At 33.4% G+C, this 23,975-nt stretch overlaps 1 protein-coding gene across 1 annotated transcript; it reads right to left on the minus strand.

Annotated features, from left to right (window-relative positions):
- Nucleotides 1–18,692: 18,692 nt before the first annotated feature.
- LOC149180796 (HVA22-like protein f) lies at nucleotides 18,693–21,220 on the minus strand. The gene is made up of 5 exons (XM_089418224.1): nucleotides 20,967–21,220; nucleotides 20,431–20,457; nucleotides 20,012–20,134; nucleotides 19,608–19,851; nucleotides 18,693–18,979 (listed from the first exon to the last, which is right to left on the minus strand). Exons 1-5 carry the CDS (start codon nucleotides 21,011–21,013, stop codon nucleotides 18,929–18,931), a joined length of 492 nt encoding a protein of 163 aa, XP_089274350.1. The 5' UTR covers nucleotides 21,014–21,220; the 3' UTR covers nucleotides 18,693–18,928.
- Nucleotides 21,221–23,975: the final 2,755 nt, after the last annotated feature.

A 23,975-nucleotide genomic window follows, 5' to 3' on the forward strand; every position in this document is an offset into this window, starting at 1 on the left:
CATTTTCACTCTTTTTATCTATATTGTATTTCTTTTACCTTCTATACTATCCCATTTTATGCCAAAACCCTATCATCATATGACTAGAGGTAAAGGAATTATACTTAGCATTATTTTGATGTTTTTGGTTAAGTTTGGATAGATTATAGGATCATACTTATTAGGCCATCTCTAACTATCTATTTTATTGGACTCGTAGCTATGGAGAGTGTTGGCAGGTGAATGACAAGCTAAAAAGTTGGTCAAAGCATGAGGAGGTGGACACTTCATTATTTAAGTGTCACTGTCATTCTATACTTAAAACTTCATTTACAGTTTTGTACTTAAGTTGGCAATCAATGATCGACAACTTCTTTTGGTGGAATAGTAAGCAGTTTATGGGATCTTCTGGCATGTCATACACCGATATCCCTGTGGTCGAGGACAGAAAGTGGTTTTTCAAGTCAAACATAGCCATCCGAAGTCTAATTGAGTCATGTGCAGCTGATTCAGGATTGATCTTATGAGATATTATACATCCTGTGATAGTCATTAATCAACAGTTTGCTATGTTAAGAGATAGTTAGTTAAACCTAGTATCCATCGGTTGTCTTCTTAAAGGCCCAATGAGTTTGAATTTGTTTTACTGCCGAGTAATGATGGTGATGTATTGTTCCAGACTCATTTATTTTGAAAACTTATGTTATTTTTGAGAGTCCAAACTATGTATGTCAATGTTTAAGCTTTGATCTAATTTAGTTCTAGCATTGTTCTACTGTAAGTAATTATGGTTGCATTTTTAATTTCGTTTTACTGAGTTAAATTAACTTGCTCCAGACATGGGAAGGGCCCACCACCTCTGGAACCAATTTTATAGTTAATCTAGATCTATTATTAGTTTATTGTGTTAATTTTACATAGCATATCATATGATTGTTTAGTTTTCGAACGGTTTAATTGATTTCGTACGTAAGTTTTTATTTCGATCTTGTAGATTAAATTGACAAACTAAACTTTCCTGATTAATCCACAGACATTGACCAATGACTAAAATTTTTAAATGTCTCTTCTGAAGAGCCTCATCATACATATGTGTTGTGAATCATTCTGATTTGAATTATTAATACAATTTTGAATAGTATTTCTAACCTGATACTCTGTAACCCTTCGAATTCAACAGTGTACATGGATACTTCAGCATTATGTTTCTCAATCAATTGTGTCGTATAATGAAGACAAGATTGTTTACATTGGAATTGCGCGCAGGGTTATGAAATTCCTTTGAGTTTTATGAGAAGAATGGTTTGGTTTCTCGAGCTTTGTTCAATAGTTTTAGATCTATAAGATTTGTGTAACAATTTAGTTTCTTGAATTTCGCCAGTAGTCTCGGACTTACGAATTCTGTGTGATCTTGTAGAAGTTTTGTTGTGATTTAAGCCTTCGACTTTGGTGTGTATGCAATCGTTTTGACTTTGTTTCATTCATGAACAATAGTTAGGTTTCTTAAAATTGTTATCATAGATAGTAGTCGGATTTCCCTTTTGAACAGTAGTTAGGTTTCTTTCGATTTCGATTGCAAATAAGTAGTGAAATTGTAGTCTCAATTAGGAACATAGGTTCTGGTTTGTTTAAATTTTCGCTTAGATTTCCTTCCAATTTGATTAGGGTAGTAGATTTGATAAATCTCTCAACAGTAGGGTTCAGTTTCCTTAAATGTCAATTGTCTAGATTGCTTTGAGTATCATTTCAGTTGCTTTGAGATAGGTAGTCTTTGTGTTTGAATGTTGAATGTATTTCTTTGATTGAGTTAAATTAGAGAACTTCGGAGCTTAATTTCAATTTCACATTCACTAGCTTAATTTCGATTTTACATTCACTAGTTTAATTTAGATTTTGAGTTCATTAACTTAGTTTAAATTTAATCTTCATGCTCTTTGATCTAGTGATTCATGTTTTGTCTTGATCAACATTAGAACATTCGAATGGATGTTTCCCATTAAATGTAATTTGAATTCTGTAATTAGCATTTCATAAGTCATAGTGATTTTACTGTTAAGATAAATAGTGTTTGAAATTATTTGTTTGAGTTTTTCATTATAGAAGTAATTTGTAGCAAGCCTATCTTAGTTCTAATATTCTTGTTTAAGCAAGTGACTGAATAGAGTTAAAATGGATTCTATAGGATTTAATGAATGAGTTCTTCAATATTTAGTGAGTGAGTTTGTTGAGCATTGAGTCTTTTAAAACAAGTACGGTTTCTTTGAAGCTTTGTTACAATAGTGCGCTTGATTCATGGTTGAATTATTTAAGTAGGTAGAGGAGTTTGAGTAAATAGGTTTCTGTACTTAAACATTGATTACAAGATGAAATCACCTGCTCTATAATTAGATCTTGAATCTGAACCAATATGCAGTGTAACTCAGTGATTACGATCCCTGGTTGATGAATTAATATTAGGAGCTTTAAAATAATGAATTAAAAATCTCAATAGTCTCTACAATCTTGTCCACTTGATTTTGTTGTGTAGAAAGGCCTCGTGAAAAATTGTGGTAGTTACAGTGACTTTCCTTTCACCTTCTGACAAAACCATGAAGAGAAAAAACATTGTGGTATGAGAGATTACCTTTTGGAACTATTTTTTTAAGATCAATGAAATTGCAGTAGTTGGGACTACCTTTGGTATCTTGTAGAGCTAACCTCTTAGTGTAACAATGATATTACAGGGACAAGACTCATAAACAACATGATGTCTCCATATATAAGGTTGTTCTAAAAGAACATCACAAACTTTAAGTTGGTAAACATCACATAATATCTCATCAATGAAAGATTTGATGTTGTAGTAAATGCAACATTGTTTCCTGACACAGATGTCTCACCCATGGCTCAACCTACCAATGGTGTATGGTTGGAGGTGTGGCATTATCGACAACTTCAATCTCTTTATGACCTAAACTGACATAAGGTTACTTTTTCTCCCACTGTCAATGAAGAAATGCAATGGGGTTCTCTTCACTCAGATATGTGAATGGAAGAGGCACTCCCTATCTTCAAGCTTCTTTGGCTCTTTTGGTTGGATCTTTGTGGTAGCGATAGTAGCACTAGGTCTTGCATTTATGATCCAAATCCCTTTATATTGTCCTAAATCATAATCGAAGCTAGATTCTATTTCATTTTATTTAAGTCCCACCAATAATCATTGTTTCGAGTGACATTCATTATTATTGTGCCAAGGTATTTTGTGAAACTCACACCACGTTCTAGTGTCTTTTTTCGACTTCCCATTATGCTTATTTGATTGTGACTCAGGCTAGTTGTCTTGAGGTTGGATCTCCTTACCTTGTCCCTTGTTTTGTGGGTTAGGGCTACCTTTTCTAGGCTTTTGATGTGGTGGATTTACAGACCCAAGCTCCCTCTTATTCTTTTGCTTCAATTTTTTCTCAATATTTATAACATATTACTAAGTAGCTCCTAATGAAATGTGTAGTGAATCCATTTCCATTTGGATGTACATATATAGGCCACTTGGTTACTTCAAGAATAGGTGCTACTCGGAGTCTCTAATATGTAGCTTTGAGCACAAGGTATCAAAATTATCGATGTACTCCGACACCATCTAGTTTATCTTCTGTCGAGTTTTCCATCTCATGTATTGGTAATTATAATTCCCTATAGGAAAGAATTCCTCAAGAGCATCAACAAAAAATACCCAAGTTTGTCTTTCATTGAACATCTCAAACTCATATTTACTGTGTCTCCCCTAGTATCCTTCCCACCAATCTTTGACATGGGGAAAAACTTTCAGTAGCGTGAAGGTGATCTTCTCATCGTTGGAAAATTTTTGGTCGAAGTAATAGACCTATAAAAGATTTAAACATTTCCCTAAAGAATTTTGATTTTTTTAGCTTTTGAATAAAGAGATATAAAATTTAACTTGTACCTTGAAGGGTGTCACACCTCCAAAAAATTTGCTTGTTGAAGGTGCCTCAATAGTTGTTGGTAGGCATTAAAGGATCTAGGTGAAATTGTCCATAATCTCATTCCTCTATCACACGATTGATTCCTCAAGAAACAAATTTATATGATCACTTGCTCTGTCATCTCTCCTTTCTTCTTCCATGGGAAGTCACTTGGGCTTGTGAGCCTAATTATTCCCAAGTGAAACTAACTCGAGACCCAACTTTTTGTACCTTGATCTCATCAAGGACATGCACTAAGAAACAAAAAGGAACATATTGATTTGATAACATTGATCCTGTTTGTAAAAGGAATGAAATGAAATGAAAAAATGTAAATGGAACGCACATAGAGAATTATAGCAGATATTACAACTACTTCTATTAATAAATGAAATAGAAGAATGTTGTAGAACAAAAACTAGGTAGAATGATGGTAGTTATCTCTAAATAAAGAGAGATGGAGGATTCAAACCTTTACAAAAGTTATTATAGGAGGCAAAAATAATTGCCTTTTAATGTAAATAAAGAACAAAATATGTCAAAAAACCTAACCCTAGAAGACGAAACTCCAAAAGACATGTGGGCCTTGAGGTGGTTATTTTGTAGATTAACTTCCCTGGGGCACAACATTTGCATTAGGTGCATGATAGATTGTTTTAAAGAACTATCAATGGAATACATTTTTTTATTGAGGCTAGGGTATGCAATGGCAACCCTTGGCCCCTAAATTTTCAAAAAACATCATTAAGTGCCTCAAAACAGCCTCAAAAGTTTAGGAACTAAAAATCATAGAAAAATAACCAAGATATTTTGAAACAGTGGAAGAGGTGGTTAGCCACTAATATCCACTTGGATTAGTCCTCCCCCATTAGAAATAAAGTGTCTCCATTGCATCAAGTTCCTCATCACATGGGAAAAATTCTACTAAATTTGGCTCCTGGTGAGCCACTTTCCTTGCTGAAGCAGTTGCCCTAGTTTGGGAACCTAGTAGAGTTGTATGTGTTTTTGATAGGTTTCCTTGGTCTTGGTTTCCATGATCCAATCCACTGTATCATGTTTAATGAAGACAAGATTGAGTTATGTGGGGGGAAATTGCTTGGCTTCCTTTGAGGTGTCAACAAAAGTGGAAATATGATCAAAGAAGCTCCACATTCAATATTGGGTGTAAGGAAAGGAAAGGGGAGATGCTCAATTCAAAAACATTAGATCACCCTCCACTAGGGGAATTATGTCACATCAATGCTTGTTTATGCAATGGAAAATTAGAAATAAGATTCTCACAAAATTAAAAATATATTGTTTAATTTATGAAAAAATGGAAATAATCGGCATTTTTTGAAAACTTTGGTTAAAATTACAAAAACTTCGCAAACTAATATACATTCAAGGGTCTTTAACCATGAGACAAAAGCTATAGTCCCAGAGGTAGGGACTAATAAAAGTGGGTTATGGTAATATCTATATATATTTTAATACACAATAAATTACAATAACATATGTAATGGAAAATGAAGTTGTGTAGATGTATTATGCTGCATAAAAAAGTAGACTGAGAAGGTAACTTCATAGTATGGTGTTCAGGGGAGGTAAAAAAATGAATTATGTCACATTGTGAAATTTTAAACATAATACTTAGGAAGTGATCTTATGACTTCAATGTTTATAACATGAATGGATCTATAGAAATTAATAAATTCATAGTTTTATGATTAGTACATTAAAGTATATTATAGTTTGGTGCTTTTATAATTGGATTATGTATTACAAGATTACATCAATTAATAATTTATCAAAATAAAATGTATATGATGCAAATAATAATAACATAATCTATGGAGTGATGGCATTTGGTGGGTTAATATTATTAATCCACCCTATGTCTATTTATTATATATTGATATTTTGAGGATATATTTGACAGATTTTTATATAAACATATCTCTTTCTTCTTCTTTTCATGAGAACTAGTGGATTTGTATTATATTAGCAAAAATGTGCCTTGATGGCTATAAGGGTATAATAGCTAGGAGCAACCCATACCTAGATGTATGCCCTGTAATTTCAATAGACAATTTTGAGTAGTAGAGACTATGCAATTCTACAAATTCATAGATACACTCCTAGAACATATATATATTTTTTTCCATGTAATGAAGCACCCCACCCTGGAACATATAATCAAGTGTAAGATACTATTTAGGGTTCAAAGTTGTACAACAAAGGGGCTCAAACCCATTACAACATACTCAATATGATCTCAACATGTCCCTATGGGAATTGAACCTGCGTGGGGAGGATAACGATTATTCCTCCCAACCACCCTAAATAAACCTAATTGACCCTAGAACATAGATACAAAAGAAAAACACAAAAATAAGCCTATGGAAGGTGGAGAGTGGTAGGTTTTGAAATTACACAAGAAACTTTAAGGGTTTCTACATTGAGGTCTGGAAGAGCAGAGTTCACCTCTGGTGAGGAAATTCAGCCAGATTTCCCTAGGGGAAGTGCCACATGAAATACTAATGACGACCAATGCTTACATCTAGAAACATGCCCCAAATTGCATCAATTTCATCCTAGACTTGGTATATTAAATCACTATACTAAATCATTATCCCCATCATCATTACCAATCTAGCTTCTAGGTTGGCTGAATTTGCAGGAAATGGGAGTAGGAGTGGAGGTCAAAGATGTCACCTTCTGGCTGGTCTAAAGAAATCTTAAAATATATGAGGTTATGTATATCCATGCAACAATGCAAGCTAGAGAGAAGAAAATCTGTAATAGGAAAGGGTCGAGAGGGTGAGGGAAAGAATAAAGAACATAACACAACAAACAATTGTTATATAAATACATCAATAAGTAAACATATATGAAAATTAATATTAATATGATATTTGTTGCAAATATTATGAACACAAAATTATTGTTCATGTTTTAATATATGACAAACCATTTAATTAGAATTTTTAATCACTACCATATTACTAATTTTCCCCTCTTGCTACACTTGAGTAATTAGCACAAACAAAAATGTCATTAATAAGAATTTATGAAGAAAAACCATGAAATAAGTCGCACCCTGTTTAAAATTACTTACCTTCGTGCATATGGAGAAGATTAATCTAGGTGTGCATATAAAGAGAAAACCATAAAATAAGGGAAGCAAAGGTATAAACATTAAATGTTTATATGTATAAGAAGAAAAAAGCTTTAAAGGTTCCTGTATAAGAAAAAAATGATGAATAGTTTGTTGTAGAACTCTGATCATTTACAAGTTGGAAAATTTTGATAGATAATTTTCTCTTCAAAACCACTGGTAAAAAAAATTTGGAAATGGGAAAAAATTTAATATAAATTTTAGTACAAGCTACTGTGTTTTGAGTGTCAGAATTTTGAGTGTCAGAATGATAGTGTGCTTTGATTTCACAATCAACAAAATGCAATACGATTTAGTACATTGATTTAAGAAACAATATGAGAAAAGTGTGCATTGATTTAAGAAACGATAAGTAAACCATCTAGGTAAATGACTCCAAGAAAATACAAAGTAGAGTGTAAAACAATTTTAAAGTCCATATCATAATGTTGCAAAAGAGGTTCGTTATTATAAGCTCAAATCCATGTATTTGTTTTGTTGGGTGTTGTTTCATCTTCCTTCTTGTTTGAAGGTTAAAACCACCCATTATGTTCATGTTGTTATAATACTAAAATATATATATAATGTATTGATTTCACTAATGAACCGAGGGTATCAATGTTTGGTTTTATAAATAAATAGGATAAATGTGAAAGTTAATTACGTTACATATTTAAGCATAATTAGAACATAGGGTATGCCATAGAAAGTAAATAGATTGGTAAGAGAGATAATACAAGAAAATGAAAATAGAATTATTAAAAAAAATGTTTAAAATAAGATAACAATAATGTTGATAAAAAAAATAGAATAGAAATATATACTAGCAATTGCACCATATGTTGTAAAGGAAATTTCGTAAGGCATAGCATAGAAGGAAGAAATAAAAATTGTATGTAATTTTGTTTTTTACTAGATTGAAATTTAAACTTACATAATTGAGCTACAACAATTAGAAACGATGGTGGTTTGAGGAATCCAATCAATATTTGCTTCTTCAAAAGTATGTTTAGTAATAATTTGTGCTTCTTTAGAATGTTTCCGATATATACCTGCAAATTGCATAAACCAATATATGTGTGTTCTCTTGTGGTAGAGGGGCACATTGTTTCCATGGTGCCATGAATAGGTAAATAGAAGGAAAATGGAACTAAATCCTCAAAAGATAAGCATTGAAAGCATGCTATAATCAACAAATTCTTAAACACAAAATCCTTGTGACAAAGATTGTAGTTTACAAACACCTTATCAACAAAGTGAAATGTCAAGATTAATGTTAAAAACAAAATCTAAGTACGTAAATTTTCATAATTCAGCATAATCCAAGTAGGATTTCTATATTTAAATTGTGTCAAAGTTTATAAACATATTAGAGACTGCTTGGTAGTTGATGTGCATTATGAGCCCCAATATGATAGTTTTATGTTAAACAACTCTATGTAATACCTATCCTATCCATATTACTAAGTATGAGCCTCCAATCTGATAGTTTTATGTTAAACACCTCTATGTAATACCTATCCTATCCATATTACTAATTACTATGATGATTAGTGCACTCTATTAATGGAATAGAAACTTATCACAATTATAGGGTAAGAGACTACTAATAAGCTTAATTATGGTATATAATTCTAATATTTACACTAGTGGGTTGAGCCTCAATGTGATAGTTTTATGTTAAACAACTCTATGTAATACCTATCCTATCCATATTACTAATTACTCTGATGATTAGTGCACTCTATTAATGGAATAGAAACTTATCACAATGATAGGGTAAGAGACTACTAAGAAGCTTAAGTATGGTATATAAATCTAATATTTATGCTAGTGGGTTAAGCATTTGATGAAAGAAATTTATTTTTTGCATTTAGAAGATGTAATACCTATCCTATCCATATTACTAATTACTCTGATGATTAGTGCACTCTATTAATGGAATAGAAACTTATCACAATGATAGGGTAAGAGACTACTAAGAAGCTTAAGTATGTTATATAATTCTAATATTTACGCTAGTGGGTTAAGCATTTGATGAGAGGAATTTATTTTTTGCATTTAGAAGTTCCAATGACTGTTGACAATGGGTTGCATTTTGTGATATCACAATGAGTTGCATTTTGTGATATAAAAAATGTGCCAATTTAAGGGATCTTTAAAGTTTGCAAAAAGAGAATTTGTCACTCCCAAATAATTCAACATTTGGGGTGGTAGAAAATATAGTTATGAATTGTAATTGATTAATACCGGTTCAATCTTATGGTAGGAAATATTTTAATCGTCTAACACCAAAATCAATGGCACAATATGGCACAAGTGGCATGGGAGGGGAGTTTTTCCTAGACGGAATGCCTTACCGCATAAATATTGAGATAATCTTCTTAATGAACAAATAAGATAATCTCTTATAATATAGTAGGGATAATGTTTTGTATTTTTATATTGTATACATTGAATCATATGTCAAAATGACTATCATTGAATTTAAGATAATAAATATAGTGTCACTATTTAAGTCATTATACTAGCACTGAGAAACTCTCTTGGTGTATAGAAACAATGGACATTATTTGCTTGTGGACCATATACTCTTGCAACCCCCTATATGGCAAAGAAAGCAACAAGCGGGTGAATGTTGGGTGTGTTGTATTCTTTGCATCACTACCTACATCCATTATATCTTGCACTAGGTGCAACCCCCTCTAGAATTTCTTCGATTGTGAGTAACACACCAATCACACACACACACCATGTTACACATCTCCTCCATTTTGAGCAACAAAGACACACATTATGTCTCAACCCACAAGTTTGTTGAGTATGGAAAGATATAGATATATATGAAGTTGATATTGAAATATATTAATTACCAATATTAAGGTCCTCCAAATTGTAATCGGAGATAGATTCATCTCAATAAAGGCAAGAGAAAGGAGATCCGTCGTTTCAAGTTATTGTAAGACATATTCACGTGCAAAATAATTGGGAAGCACAGTAAGGGCACCCATAAGCCTTTCCTATTTTCGAATATCTCAAATAATGAATGATACATGAGAAAAAGAAATTTCCAAGAGCGGATTTAAAATTAGTATCGTATTTAAGTGTGGTTTTTGGGAAAAAAAATGTTTTATTTTTATCTAATTTATTTAGAATTTGGTAGGGATTTATTGAAATCACAAGTTTAACAAGGAATTCTTTACAATTAGAGTGTTCAGATATTTTTGAGGATGCTGAATTTATTTATGGAGTCAAAAAGACCAGTTTAAACAACATAAATCAAAATTTAGCCACAATTTTTTTTCACAAAATTCCAACCAGAAATCCAACTCTAAAAAATTACACTTAAAAGTTGCTCCTTTGATGTAACTGGACATACATTTCCCATCAATAAGGCATGCTCCTAGCTTGTTTAACTTTGAGAAATATGTTTCTTAAATTGGCTATTTCAAATAAAAATTAAATAACCCTAATACAATGTTAAAATATATAATATAATATAATATAATATACAAATAATAATAATAACAACAGTTAAACAACTTCTAAATTTACCTATAATATTTTATATTAAATATAATTAATATGTATAACCCACCATTAAAAGAAACCAACAAATTCGAACAACCCTATCCAAAACCGTTATGGCCGTTGAAAGTGACTCATGGATTATATTTTATAATTTATTTATTTTTGTTAAAAAAAGTTATTAATAAATACCTAATCTCAATATTATACTTAAGTTTTTTTTATTGATTATTGTTAAGTTTTTTTTAAATTATAATTTGAATGAGTTATTGTTTTTTAGAATCATTTAATATGGTTCATTAAGATAGAAATAAATAACCTAATCCTAAAAACAAATAAATACAGTAAAGATATTGTATTTATCTCTTTCTTGAATCAGGGAATTCATCATCACAGTAAACTACTTTATAATTTCTAGGAAAGAGATTTTGTATAATTTTTCTCTTTAACTTTTCATTTGAAGATGGACAGTTTTGTTTCACATGCCTGTCAAGCATAACTATAGCTGAGAAGAGAATGGTTTGTGGTTTGATTAGCTTCAACTTGGGTGGATTTAAGGTCCTTTGATATTGTAACTCGGTATTCGGAGCACATGGTGCAAAGAAAACACAAGTATTCTTCAGCTGTAGTCTCATACATACAGTTACGTGCTTCTTTCCCAACAATGAAAAGTGAAAACATGGAATTTATTCTTCTTATTATGGCCACAACCATGCTTATGGTCACGACAAATATCACTTGATTCCGTCTCACGCCAGTGCTTGGTCTAATCTTCTTCCGCAACGTGGATTAAAGGAACCTCAAGATTCTGCCCTTTCTCCTTTCAATGTTAAAGAGTAATTCAGCTGGACAATGCTATACAGAAAGATAAGGTAGAGTCGGAAGTTGTTTCGGAGAAGCAAGAAACAAAACATTATGCAAGAGGCTGTTAAATAGCATTAGCTGAGATCTGTATTCACTTCATGGAAAGACTTAATTTTTACTGGCGTTGAAGATGAATGTCTAACAAAATTGAATAAATTATGATCTTTCCTCATTCATCAATTTATACTTGAAATATTAGCCTCATAACTTGAAAAGAGATTCTTCCTAAACTGGAAAAATACTGTAAAAATGCATGAGGAGGTATAATGAAATTTTTTAACACCCTACTGAGAGGACCAAACCATTACCTGTAGGGATTCCTTGAAAGAAGGGCAGACTGCAAATGCATGAGGAGGTATAATGAAATTTTTTAACACCCTACCGAGAGGACCAAACCATTACCTGTAGGGATTCCTTGAAAGAAGGGTGGACTGCAACCACATTCTTGAAAATTGGTAAGGGCTGGTGAATGCTGAAAGTAGTGCAAACTTCGGACTGCTCAACCTTCAATCCATTTAACACTTGAACCTTTTAAAAAAAACCAGTAAAATACAGTTCTGTGGCAAGGTTTGAACAGTAATTTGCTCACCAAAAGCAATGTTCGGCAGAAACATGGAGGGTTGTGCAGTGGGCTCTGTAGTATACACAGCAAAAGGAGCCTCCATGTAACTGTATTAATCTTAGTCGCGTAATTGTTGGGGAGTTAGTAACCGCGTGGAGGTATGAATCTTCGTAGCATAGTTGTTAGTAGCATAGTTGTTAGTTGTTTGGGAGTTAGTAATAGTTTGAGTTAGTAACTGCGTGGAGGTATGAATCTTGGCCGCATAGTTGTTAGTTGTTTGGGAGTTAGTAATAGTTTTGAGTAGTTGCCTCGGAGTTAACTGTTTTGAGGTATATCTCAATCCGACAGTAGAAAATAGTTCTATCGTCTAACATAGAAAATCGAGGGCAGACAACTGTACACCTCAGCAGCTGGGGGTGTTGATTTCAGAGGGAAACACTTTATGGCCTAATTATAAAAGTAAATTTAAAATTGATTTACTTTTGTAACTAACTAAAATTCTTATTAATTAAAAACATTAAAGATAGAGCGTGACCCATTTTATTCTACAGTCCAATGTAGGATACATGTGTAGGTGTAATGTAAGTATGTAAACAATTTTAAATGTTGCCTCAATTAAAAAATAATAAAATGTTTAAAGTACTAAACAAAAAGTTAAGAGTAATAAATAATACGTTAAAAATAATATAAAACCCAGTATCAAGGATGAATATAAACATTTAAATGTTGGCTCTATTAATAATAAAAAGTTAAAAGTAATAAACAAAATGTTAAAAGTAATAAATAAAAAGTTAGAATTAATATAAACTCCAATACCAATGATGATTGTGAACATTTAAATGTTGGTTCAATTGATAATAAAAAGTTAAAGTAAAAAAATTAATAAAAGTCGATTTGTTATATTTTGATTTTGTTAATAACTTGTGAATAGCCTTTCTTACAATACCATGTGCCAATACCATGGCTTATCAATACCACATGCCCAAAAACCATAACTTATTTCACAATCAAAATATTTTATAACAATATGACAAGATTCGTAACCATTGATATTCACCCCACTTTATCATGGATATTATTAACTTGTAAATAGGTATTGTTACAATACAACATGCCAATACCATGGCTTATCAATACCACATGCCCAAAAAACATAACTTATTTCACAATCAAAATATTTTATAACAATATGACAAGATTCTTAACCATGGATATTCACCGCCACTTTACCACGGATATTATTAACTTGTGAATGGATATTATTAACTTGTGAATAGGCTTTGTTGCAATACCATGGCTTATCTATACCACATGCTCAAAAATCATAACTTATTTCACAATCAAATTATTTTATAACAATATGACAAGGTTCTTAACTATAAATATTCACCCCCACTTTACCATGGATATTATTAACTTTTAAATAGGCTTTGTTACAATACGATGGCTTATCAATACCACATGCCCAAAAACCATAACTTATTTCACAATCAAAATATTTTATAAATAATTATTTATTTTTATAACATTCTTTAATGAAATCTAAGAGGTAAAATGTTATAATTGCTTTTGATATATATCTAAACCCTCTATTCTATCCTCCCGACTACTAAAAATATTCTCATAGAAATTAAAACAAGGTCTTAATAAAATTAAAAATGAGAATATTTTTAAATATAAAGATGTGAAATTTATATAATATAAATAATATTATTAAGAACTAGCATAGATCCATCTTAACTAAAGATCCAAGTGGTGAGAGAAAGCAAAGTGACTAACAATAATAAAGGAAAGATAGTGTATGATTCTTTTAAGTTTTTCATTATTGTATTTTCTTTAACATTATTGATCCAAAATACAGGTTTAATATTTTTACAACCAAATTCATTTTTTTTAATTTAGACACTTTTTAAACACAATACAATGGAATCAAACTTAAGAGGGGGAGGGAGAGTGATAGTGACATAGCTGTAGGGTAGAGAGAGAGAGTGACGGGGGGCGGGAGAAGGAGAGGGAGAGAGGGAGAGAGAGGAAGGAAGAGAGAGGAGATGTGGGAGGGAGAAGGAGAGAGGGAGAGGAAGGAAGAGAGAGAGAAGGAGAGAAGGAGATGAAGGAAGAGAGAGATAAGGAGAGAGGGAGAGAGAGGGAGGAAAGGCATAGAGAGATAGAGGTGGAGAGAGAGAGGGAGTGACAAGGGAGAGATGGAGAGAGAGATAGGGAGAGAAGGGGAAGAGAGAGAGAGGGGGAGACACATAGATGGAGGGGAGAGAGAGAGAGAGAGATGGGGGAGAGAGACAGAGGGAGGCGGGAAAGAAAGGGAGAGAGAGGGAATAAGAGAGAGAGGCCTCAAGAGAGAGAAGGAGAGAGAGGAATCAAGAGAGAGATGGAGTTGGAGGGGGAGAGAGAGGGAGAGAAGAAGAAATACATAGAGGGAGAAAGGTGGAGAGAGAGGAGTGACAAGGGGGAGAAGGAGAGAGAGTGAGGGGGAGAGGAGAGAGAAGGGGAAGAGAGAGAGAGGGAGAGGAAGAGGGAGGGAGAGAGAGATAGATAGATATGGAGAGAGGCAGAGTGTATGTTTTAGGGGTGAGATAAAGAGAGGGAATAAGAAAGAGATACATATATAAAAATACAGATATTATAGTATTATATAACCAACCTAGATCCATCTTAACCCTAGATCTATCAAGTGTCAAGAGGTATCAAATCTCTCGAGGTGCAAACCTTTCCTCAAGTTTTGCACTCAAAAAACAAGTTTGCACCTTGAGATATTTGATCCCTCTCAGCGCTTGATAGATATAGGGTTAAGATGGATCTAGGTTGGTTTAATAATTTTCATTTTTTCAAATAACATAGGGCAATAGTAGAATGAGGGTGACCATTATTGGAAAATGAAAGTTACCATATGCAAGTGATGGAATTTCCTTGTCATTTCACTCCAAGAAAAAACAATAGGCTTAGTTAAGAGAGATTGAACATCTCATTAAATCAACCTTCGAAAGATATGTCCAATGGCACCTTCTCAAAGGAGGAATTAGCCTCACTTCGCTCCTGGGAATAGGAAAGATAGAATCTCTTGGAAAAAGAAGAGTTTAAATGGAGGTTAAAAAGTTGGGCAATCCAAATTAAGGAAGGGCATAACAACACTAATCTTTTTCATCATTTTTCCTCATATAGGAAGAAAAAAAAATCATTTGGGGGATCTAAAAGGAAGATGGTTCCTTGATCATTTATTTCGAAGATATCACCAAAGAAGGAGTGAGTTTATTCAAATCTCTTTTCAAAGATTGGTTGGTTGTCCCATCTAGGAAATATTGGATGTTGTCCTAGATTCCCCTTCGTAAGAAATGAGGAAATTAATAGGACCCTAGAGGAAGTAGTATCGAAAAATGAACTAAAAGAGGCCATATTCTCTATATAGAAGGGGAAGAGTTTGGGCTCAGATGGATCGCTAGTAGAATTCTATATTGACTTCTGAATTCCTAAAATAAGATCTACTCAAGGTGTTGTTGGAATCCCAACATTCTGGGAAGGTGTTCGAAGTGCTCAACTCTACCTTCCTTTCTCTTATACCTATGAAAAAATATGGGAATACTTTTGCATATTTTCATCTGATCTCTTTTTGCAATGTCATCTATAATATCATTTCAAAAATTATTTCGAGATGGATCAAACCTATTTTTAGTGACATCACATCAGAGGAACAATTTGGTTTTCCAAATGGTTGTCAGATTCATTATGTTGTCTCCCTTTCCCATGGCGCTCTTCATTCTATGAAGATACTTAAATTGTCAATTATCACTCTTAAACTAGACTTATCCAAAGCATTTGATTAGGTAAGTTGTACTTTCCTACATCTAGTGCTTATTAATATGGGAATGTGGCTTCTTTTCGTGAATTGGATCATGGGATGTCTTCAATCAACTTCTATTTGTGGTACTTATAAATGGATCCCCATCCCCTTTCTTCAAGGTTTCTCGAGGTTTAAGACATTGGTGTCCTTTTTCTCACCTCATATTTCTCCTTATATCAAAATAAATCAATGTTCTTGTACATGAGGTTAATTTGGATGGAGTTTTTAATGGTATTCAAGCATCTTGGAACCATTTTCTCACACAAATCCTTTTTGTTCATGACATATTGATCTTCTCTACAAGGAATCTGGGGAATCTAGCCCATCTAAAATTGATTATTCATCTCTTCAACTCAGCTAGTATGATGATAATTAATACACACAAATATATTTTTATCCCTCATTCCCTCGACGATCATGTTTCTTCACAATATGCCCATATTTTCCCTTTCTATCTTATTCTGCTAAATACTAGCTTCAAATAATTGGGTTTTCACCTTAAATCCAATGCATACCATTATGCATATTGGTATTGTCTCGTCAACAAAATCAAATAAACTATCTCACTTAGGTTAATAGATTTCTCTCAAGAGGTGGAAAAGTAACACTTCTGAAAGTCATGCTAGAAAGTATCCCTATTTATCGGTGCTCCATAGCATCGGTCCCCAAAGGAATTCTATCTAGAATTTAAAAATTTAGCTTTATTTTCTCTGGATGGGAGCCCGCTAGAGGAGAAGCATGCACCTGGTGAAGTGGGACAAGGTATTCCTCCTCAAAAATATAGGTGGTTGGGGGGTTAAGAACACATTCTTATTGAGTAAATCATTAGTTGCATGTAATCTCTGAAGATTCATTCACAACATATCACTCTAAGGAAAGACTCTTAAAATATAGATACCTTCCCTCTCTTTCCTTTGTGGATTGGATCAGGTAACCCAAAAATCCCTTCAAGGGTTCAATGTGTGGAAACCTTTGGTGTTGGCCTTCCCCCTTATCAAAGATTGGACAATAAGGAGAATAAGAAACAACAAGCAGGTCAAATTGGATTTGGACCCATGGTTAGGATCAATGAATGAGTTTCATCATTCTCTGCCTCTCATCTAACATATTCACTAGGTAGGTTTTTTTTTTGGAAAATATCAAATCCCATTCACCTCAACCCTTGGGTAAAGCTGGTTGGAAGTCCACTATAACTATGGGGCTTTCAGGTGTTTTGGAAGATGAATGAGAAGGCTTCATAGGCCTTCTATATACAAATTTTATCATACTAAAAAATGATATTGATGAAAATTTCACTTGGTCAAAAAATCCCAAGAACGGAGATTTTATTCCAAACTTGGTTATAATTCTTACATTGACACTATTTTCACATGACAAAATTTTTGTGGTGGGAAACTCTCTAGAAAATTCATGCCCCTCTTAAATGCAAAAGTGCTTTCTAGTTAGTGTTGAACAATAGACTTCTTACTTGGGACAATCTCCTAAAAAGGGGTTGGGAAGGGCTAAGCAAATTCTCTCTGTGTAGATCGACAAATGAATCAATAACTCATCTCTTCATTTTCTTTCTCTATACAATGCAAGTTATTAATAAGGCTTCTGCAGAGCTATATTTTCAGTCTTTTTGGGGCCAAGATGACCTTTTTGAATGTTTCAAAAAGTGGTGAGAGGACACAACAACTCCTCACTTTGAAGCCTTCCCATGCATTCTTATAAACAATATATGATGTTCAAGGAATAGCAACATTTTCTCCTCTTTGGATTTACCAGCTGATATAATAGTAGGATTGATTACAAATCTTGCAATGAATTCTGAATTGAGCCAAAGGCAAAAAAGATTAGATTTCTTGTGATGTTGTCATTTGATCAGTCCATTCCATGGAGTTATTTCAATGGTGCCTCACAAGGACACCTTGTCAGATGTGGACTCGATGTAATAATATTCATCTTTTCATCTCACTACTTGCAAGTGAGATATGCTCTGGGGCTTGTGTCTAACAACTTGGCAAATTTATTGTGTTGCAAACTCTTCTTTCCATTGCTTCTTTAAAAAAAGTTACAAAGCTCTAGGTCCTCGCAGACTCCAAACTAGTTATCCCTCGGGAAAACAACAAGGTTACTATTGAAAACATCTTCTTACAACATATTCTATAAGACATTTGGGAAGCTAAGGTAGATTTCGAATGGTTATCCTTCACTCACATCCTGAGAGAACTAAATTCCAAAGCAGACTCTCTCTCCAAAGAAACATTGGAAATGCACACAAGAACCATGAACATTTTAGAATTCATTGATATGGACGAGGTTGAAGACACAGACTTCCATTTCCAAATATTGTTGCTTTGCTTATAAAGGTTTAAATCATTTGTTGTCGTGATAATATTTTCTATTTTTTCATGTGTTCAATGTAAGTTGTCACGTTAAATATATATTTGAATCTTCTTGGTTAGAAAGAGTATTTTTGTCAAAAAATACATTATCGGGTAGGAAGAAATTTTTGGTCTTGGTTTTGGTTTTAATGGTAAAAGCCAAAAATTTGTATATTCAAACTTTTTGAATATAACTCTTTTTTCCAAATAAAAAAAGGTGATGAAACTATCTCAAAAATACCTGGTTGCTTTAGTGAAAACATTTCTAATAAAATGTAGCTACTTTCTATACTCTTTTTTCATATATCACAATTAAATTAATAAAAAATAAAAACAAAATACAATTTTACCATATTTATATAGTTAAACATAACCATATTCCTTTATATTTAATCAAATAATTACATAAAATGTATAACTCTAATCAAACTTATAAAATCACAATATATAAACACTCACATCCTCGTTATTATTATATTAACACTTTCATAAAAAAGAATACAAATACATGTGAATAGCAAATTACAATCAAAATTATTCAGGTTAACCTAACCTTTCCCACTGAAATCCATGACAATCACAGCAAAAAATTCATAAGAAAATGAAATAAATCCAATGACCCATTCCCCAACAAAACTCTATGGAAGTCCTTATTAAAGTTGTCAAATTCAAATAATATCTTCAACGGCTACTCCCTTTCGAAGATTTTTGATTTTGGGCTTCCATTTCAGCCTGCAGCAGCAAGGAGACGAATGTTAAGGTTTTATTTTTCATAATTGAAAGTTGGAAAAGTTTTATGTAGTAATTGAAATGTTTAGATTATTGTATTGTTTATGTAAACATTTTATGTTAATAAAAGTATTATGTTTCATTCTATTGAAATGTTTATATTGAGATTTAAGTTTTACAGATTTTTAATATATGATTTTTTAAATAGCATGAGAAGAAAAGGCAAAGTGTATATTTGTAAAAGTATAATATAAAATAATTAAGTAATTCAAGTTTATTAATTAACCCATCAGTATTAACTAGAATTTGTGATATGACTAGGATGGAGTCAATTCAATATTATATCTATAGACTTCAAATTTTTTTGTGGTTTTAAATATACCAAAGTATAATTCTTTTAACACATAAATTAATTAATTAATTACTATAAAAAATGCAAAAAAAATATAATATTTCAAGTAAGGTTATGGTATATATATTAGACAATTAACAGTGTTGTTAAGGATATGTCTTTGATTTAAATAAGCCGGAGGATTCAGAAATGAAGTGAAATTCCATATTTAACTTGTGAGCGGAATGGAATACATAAGCATAGAAGTGGAAAGGAAAAAGAAATAGGTGTAGTCCTTACTGCTTTGATGATCCTGTCAAATGATTCACGCCCATTTTTTGCAATGTAACGTTCGATTCCAGCTCTCGCAGAAGGGCTCATCTTTCCAACCACTTGCTTTTGCTCTATTGTTAGATTTGATCTGGGTTGATATTTGCTCACAAGCTTTCTAACGTAATTCTCATATATGTATGCTGCTCCGTTGAACATTGGTAAGACCAGCCAGAATGACAGAACCAGTTTTACATAAGGCCAGATGGGTATCCTGTCACACATACATGGAATTTCAGTTTTGTCTTCAATAATTCTGTAGCGTACACTTTACAATCACTATAATTGAGCAGCCAACTTTAATTTCAATGGAGAAAAAACTCACCTCAGATATCTCAAACTGGTTTACAAAGAATGAGGTAAGGGTAGCTTACCAGGCTAGAACTTTATAGAAAGAGAGCTCAAAAAGGGTAATCAATGAGTATAGCACCCAGTAAGTAAGCCATTGTTGGTCATCCAGCTCAGCAGGACTTTCGATCGCTCTAATTGAGGCATATCTGTACAGTGCAATACATTACATATTCACTTTTCAGTTATTAAATCTGAATAGGATTTGTTTTGGAAAGTATAGAATTTGTTTTCAAAAGTATAACTGAGTGTACATACTCTACTTCTCTTGATTTAAACCAAAAAAAAATATAGAAGAGCCATTTCAAATTTGTTAAATTGTATTCTAAACATACACATCCCTATTTACTGTGAACCATTATTATAAAAGATCAAAATTCATAATGTACATAAGAAGCTGGATTCTGCAAAAATGATAAGACTTGGTAGGATATGTAGTACTTACAGAGGATAAAGTAGCATCACCACTGGCCTGGGTCATTAAAAACAAACACAGAAAAATGAAAGAAAGTTAATTAGGTAATGAAATCCAAAACTGTCAATTGTATTACAATACTTGCTTCTAGGAAAAGGATCATAGTGTTAGAGTCCTTAGAAATGAACATTGGAACTTGTTAAGCTTATCTAGCCATCTTATCAGCTGAATGGTAAGACTTATCTTCTGGCCATAAATTAGAATGTTGTATAAATTTTTCCTCAAACCAATGAAGTGAATTTCTCCTTTATTCTTTAGTTCTTTCTTTGTAGAAATGTTTTTTGTTTAAAGCTTTCGTCTTGGGCTGGATTTTTACACATAGAACGCATATAAAGTGGAGAAACACTTATGGGTCACTGTTCTGGATTCAGAGTCCGGACATGAGGGAATTACAGAGTCATTGACTTAACATTTCATCCAGATATAACATCATGCAAACCTCATTACTCTCTGGTTCTCGAGGGATTCAGGCAATAGATGAATAAAAACAAAAGAACGATGCTTACCCGGCAAATGTAACAAAGTGCCTTGCAATTGCTCCAAAAAAACCCATCTGTAAGTGGAAGTACGAGATGAATTGCTAATGCAAATTCTTGCCGAGAAAATGAAGATGTTGTTGGAGTTTGCAGGTGTTATCTGGGAAGACTGAGTGCCGTTTATTAATACAAGTGGCAGAAACAAAAAATGATGGTTGGTGTGAATTCATCGGGCGTTTTCTTTATTGTCGGTGTAGCATTGCTTAGAGCTTAGTTTTTGGCCAAGCAACGTGATCGAAAAGAAAAGAAAAGAAACAGAGCCATCACCGCCACAATGGTGTCGCATATTTCCAGAGCAAAAGGGATGAGAATAGTGTGAGTGGCTTTCTAAACCAGTTGGGTTGCTTCCACGCTCACTTTTGTGAGTACACGCCTTCTCTGTGGATCGGATGCCATGGATTTTAGGAGTATTAATTAAGAAACTGCTTGGAATCTTTCAGCTTTATTAAGACTTAACCTCCAATTAAATTACATATGCCTTTTCATTGGGAAGGTTGTCAAACTTTAGTCCCAACCTTTGAGAAGGAGCATATCTCGGATTCAAACTATGTTGAACACATATTACTTTGTGGAAATTTCCAAAGTTCTCGTGAAATTTGATATTAAGCTGATTCAATGGTAGAATTTCTCATATATTCAATGTTTGGTGATGTGACTTTACTCGGGCTCATGCTAGTCAATTAGGTTGCAGTGACTCGTGTTTTGACAACATTGCTGAACAATGACCGTAGAAAGAGTGGTGCCATGCTCCGGGCAGTCCATCTCAATAGGTTGCATGGAGTCCCCTTAATCCTCTAAAACAACTACAAAACTTGAATCGTTGCATATGGTACATATCGACTCATCAACTCCTCCTCCATGAATAGAGCATAGATACTTGAAGGACGAATGAGGTGGCTCAGCCAAGGTGATTCAATGAATGATTCTCTATAGACAACCACATCCATCTAAGCTCCATGGTTCGTTCACACATACGGCATATATATTATGTTATAAGATATTGTTGAAGCAACATTACATACCTAATCTAAGATGAAATTCTCACTGGCTCATTACATGAAAAACCATTTGTACTTCCTTAAAAGATTATTCAAGCAAAAACAATAAAGATAAAATACTTATTATTGGGACTTCCACATGCCTCAATTTTAAACTAAAACAAAAAATCTACATCATTCAAACTTATAAATAAATGGAATATTTCAATCCCCTCTCATTACATATGGTTTTTGGTTCAATGTTATTTTTACGAGTCATTAGAATTTTTTCTATTTCCTTGTTTTTGTCTCAACCTTATCTCTTGTTTTTTTTTCTTTTTGCAATATGAGGCCTGGGTTGTTAGTGATCTAGATTTATGAAGGGAATGAAATGAAATACAGATTTGTAAAAAGAACATAGAGATACAGTGAAAATTGACTTATGTTAATAAATGGAAAGTGTTGAAACTGTACAAATGTGGAATGAAACAAACTCACTTGAATGGTGGTAGTTGATCTCTAAGAAGAGATGTGCCAACTACACGCATTCACTAAAGCGCATTACAACGATGCTGAAAGACTCATTTTAACATAAGAAACAATGAGGAAACATGAAACATCCAAAACCTAAGCCTATGAGATAAAACACCAAAGGGCTTGTGGACCCCAATGAGGTCAGTTAGTACATCAACTTCTTGGGATCATAACTTTTGCATACAATTTCTACTTGGCACACTCAGTAGCCAATTAGAAAGGCCTAGCCAAGAATTACACATTTTGACCGAGGCCCGGGAAAAGAATTGTGGCTATCGCCTGGGCTCCCAACATGTCAAAAAAAAATATTATTTAGGGCCTCAAAATGACCTTAGAAGTTTGAGACCCAAAAAATTGCTAAGATGGATAATTGTGCTTTGAGCCAATGGAATAGGTGGGTGGTCATCGATATCCACATGGACCAATCCTCCCCCTTTAGGAAGCAATCATCTCCATTGTGTTCATTTCCCCCATCAAGTGGGGAAAGTTTTGTTGAACTTAGCCTTAGGTGAGCAACTTTCCTTGGTGTAGGAGTTGCCTTTCTTTCACAACATGATAAAGCTAGATCCTCTAATTGTGAGTGGCTTTACTTGTGTTTCCATGATATGAGGTTTCCTATTACATGTTGTCGGGGTTGAGCTCTATCAGTTTCGACTACTATATTATCTCTTATGTGTCCAACAATGGTCACGCAAAGTATGGTCGAATGAGGTCCATATTAAACATTGGGTGTAAGCCATGAAATGGGGGCATACATGGCCCAAAAGAAAATTTATAACCCTGGTGATGGTGTAAGGTCCATATCGAAGTGGATTAATCTTATGATGGATTCCCACAACCTATCGGGAGTAGGAAGAGGGGTGTACAGACCTTGCTTCTTAATGGTTGGTTTAGCAATGACATAAGCAATGTAGGACCTGATATACTTGTTGACATCCTCTTGGATTTTTGGCCAATAGAAATACTTTTAAAGCACGACCACTATCTTGTCCAAACCAAAGTGTCTCGCCATATGACTATAATGAGCTTCCCAGATCAACTTTGCATGCTTGCTTGAAGGAACATAAAGATGGGCCAGATGGCATAACAATTTGTTCTAAAGATGAAAGTCAATGACAATCATGCTTGTGCTCAGCATCTGTGGGTGGTATTGAATTCAAGATTGCTCTCATAGGATTGGGACCACCCAGAGGCCTCATGTCTCTAGGATTGGAGCATCGTCATCAGTGTTGCAACTGGAGGTCAAATGAGGCATTCAACAACATGATTGATGCTCCTTGTCTTATATTTGATATTGAGATAAAATTATTGCAAGTATGTGGACCACTTTTGATGGTGCTCATTCTAGAATTTTCCTTATGTCTATATGAACTACAGAGGCATGTGATTAACGTGGATGATTGTATCCTTCCTAAGAATGTAATGCTTCCATGGTGGCAGGGTTGTATAATGGAGTATGTTTCTTTGT

This window comes from Pinus tabuliformis, chromosome 3_2, assembly GCF_031772625.1.
Source record: "Pinus tabuliformis cultivar Carrire ecotype Pingquan chromosome 3_2, CPIR1, whole genome shotgun sequence".
In the NCBI taxonomy this organism is placed as follows: Eukaryota; Viridiplantae; Streptophyta; class Pinopsida; order Pinales; family Pinaceae; genus Pinus; species Pinus tabuliformis.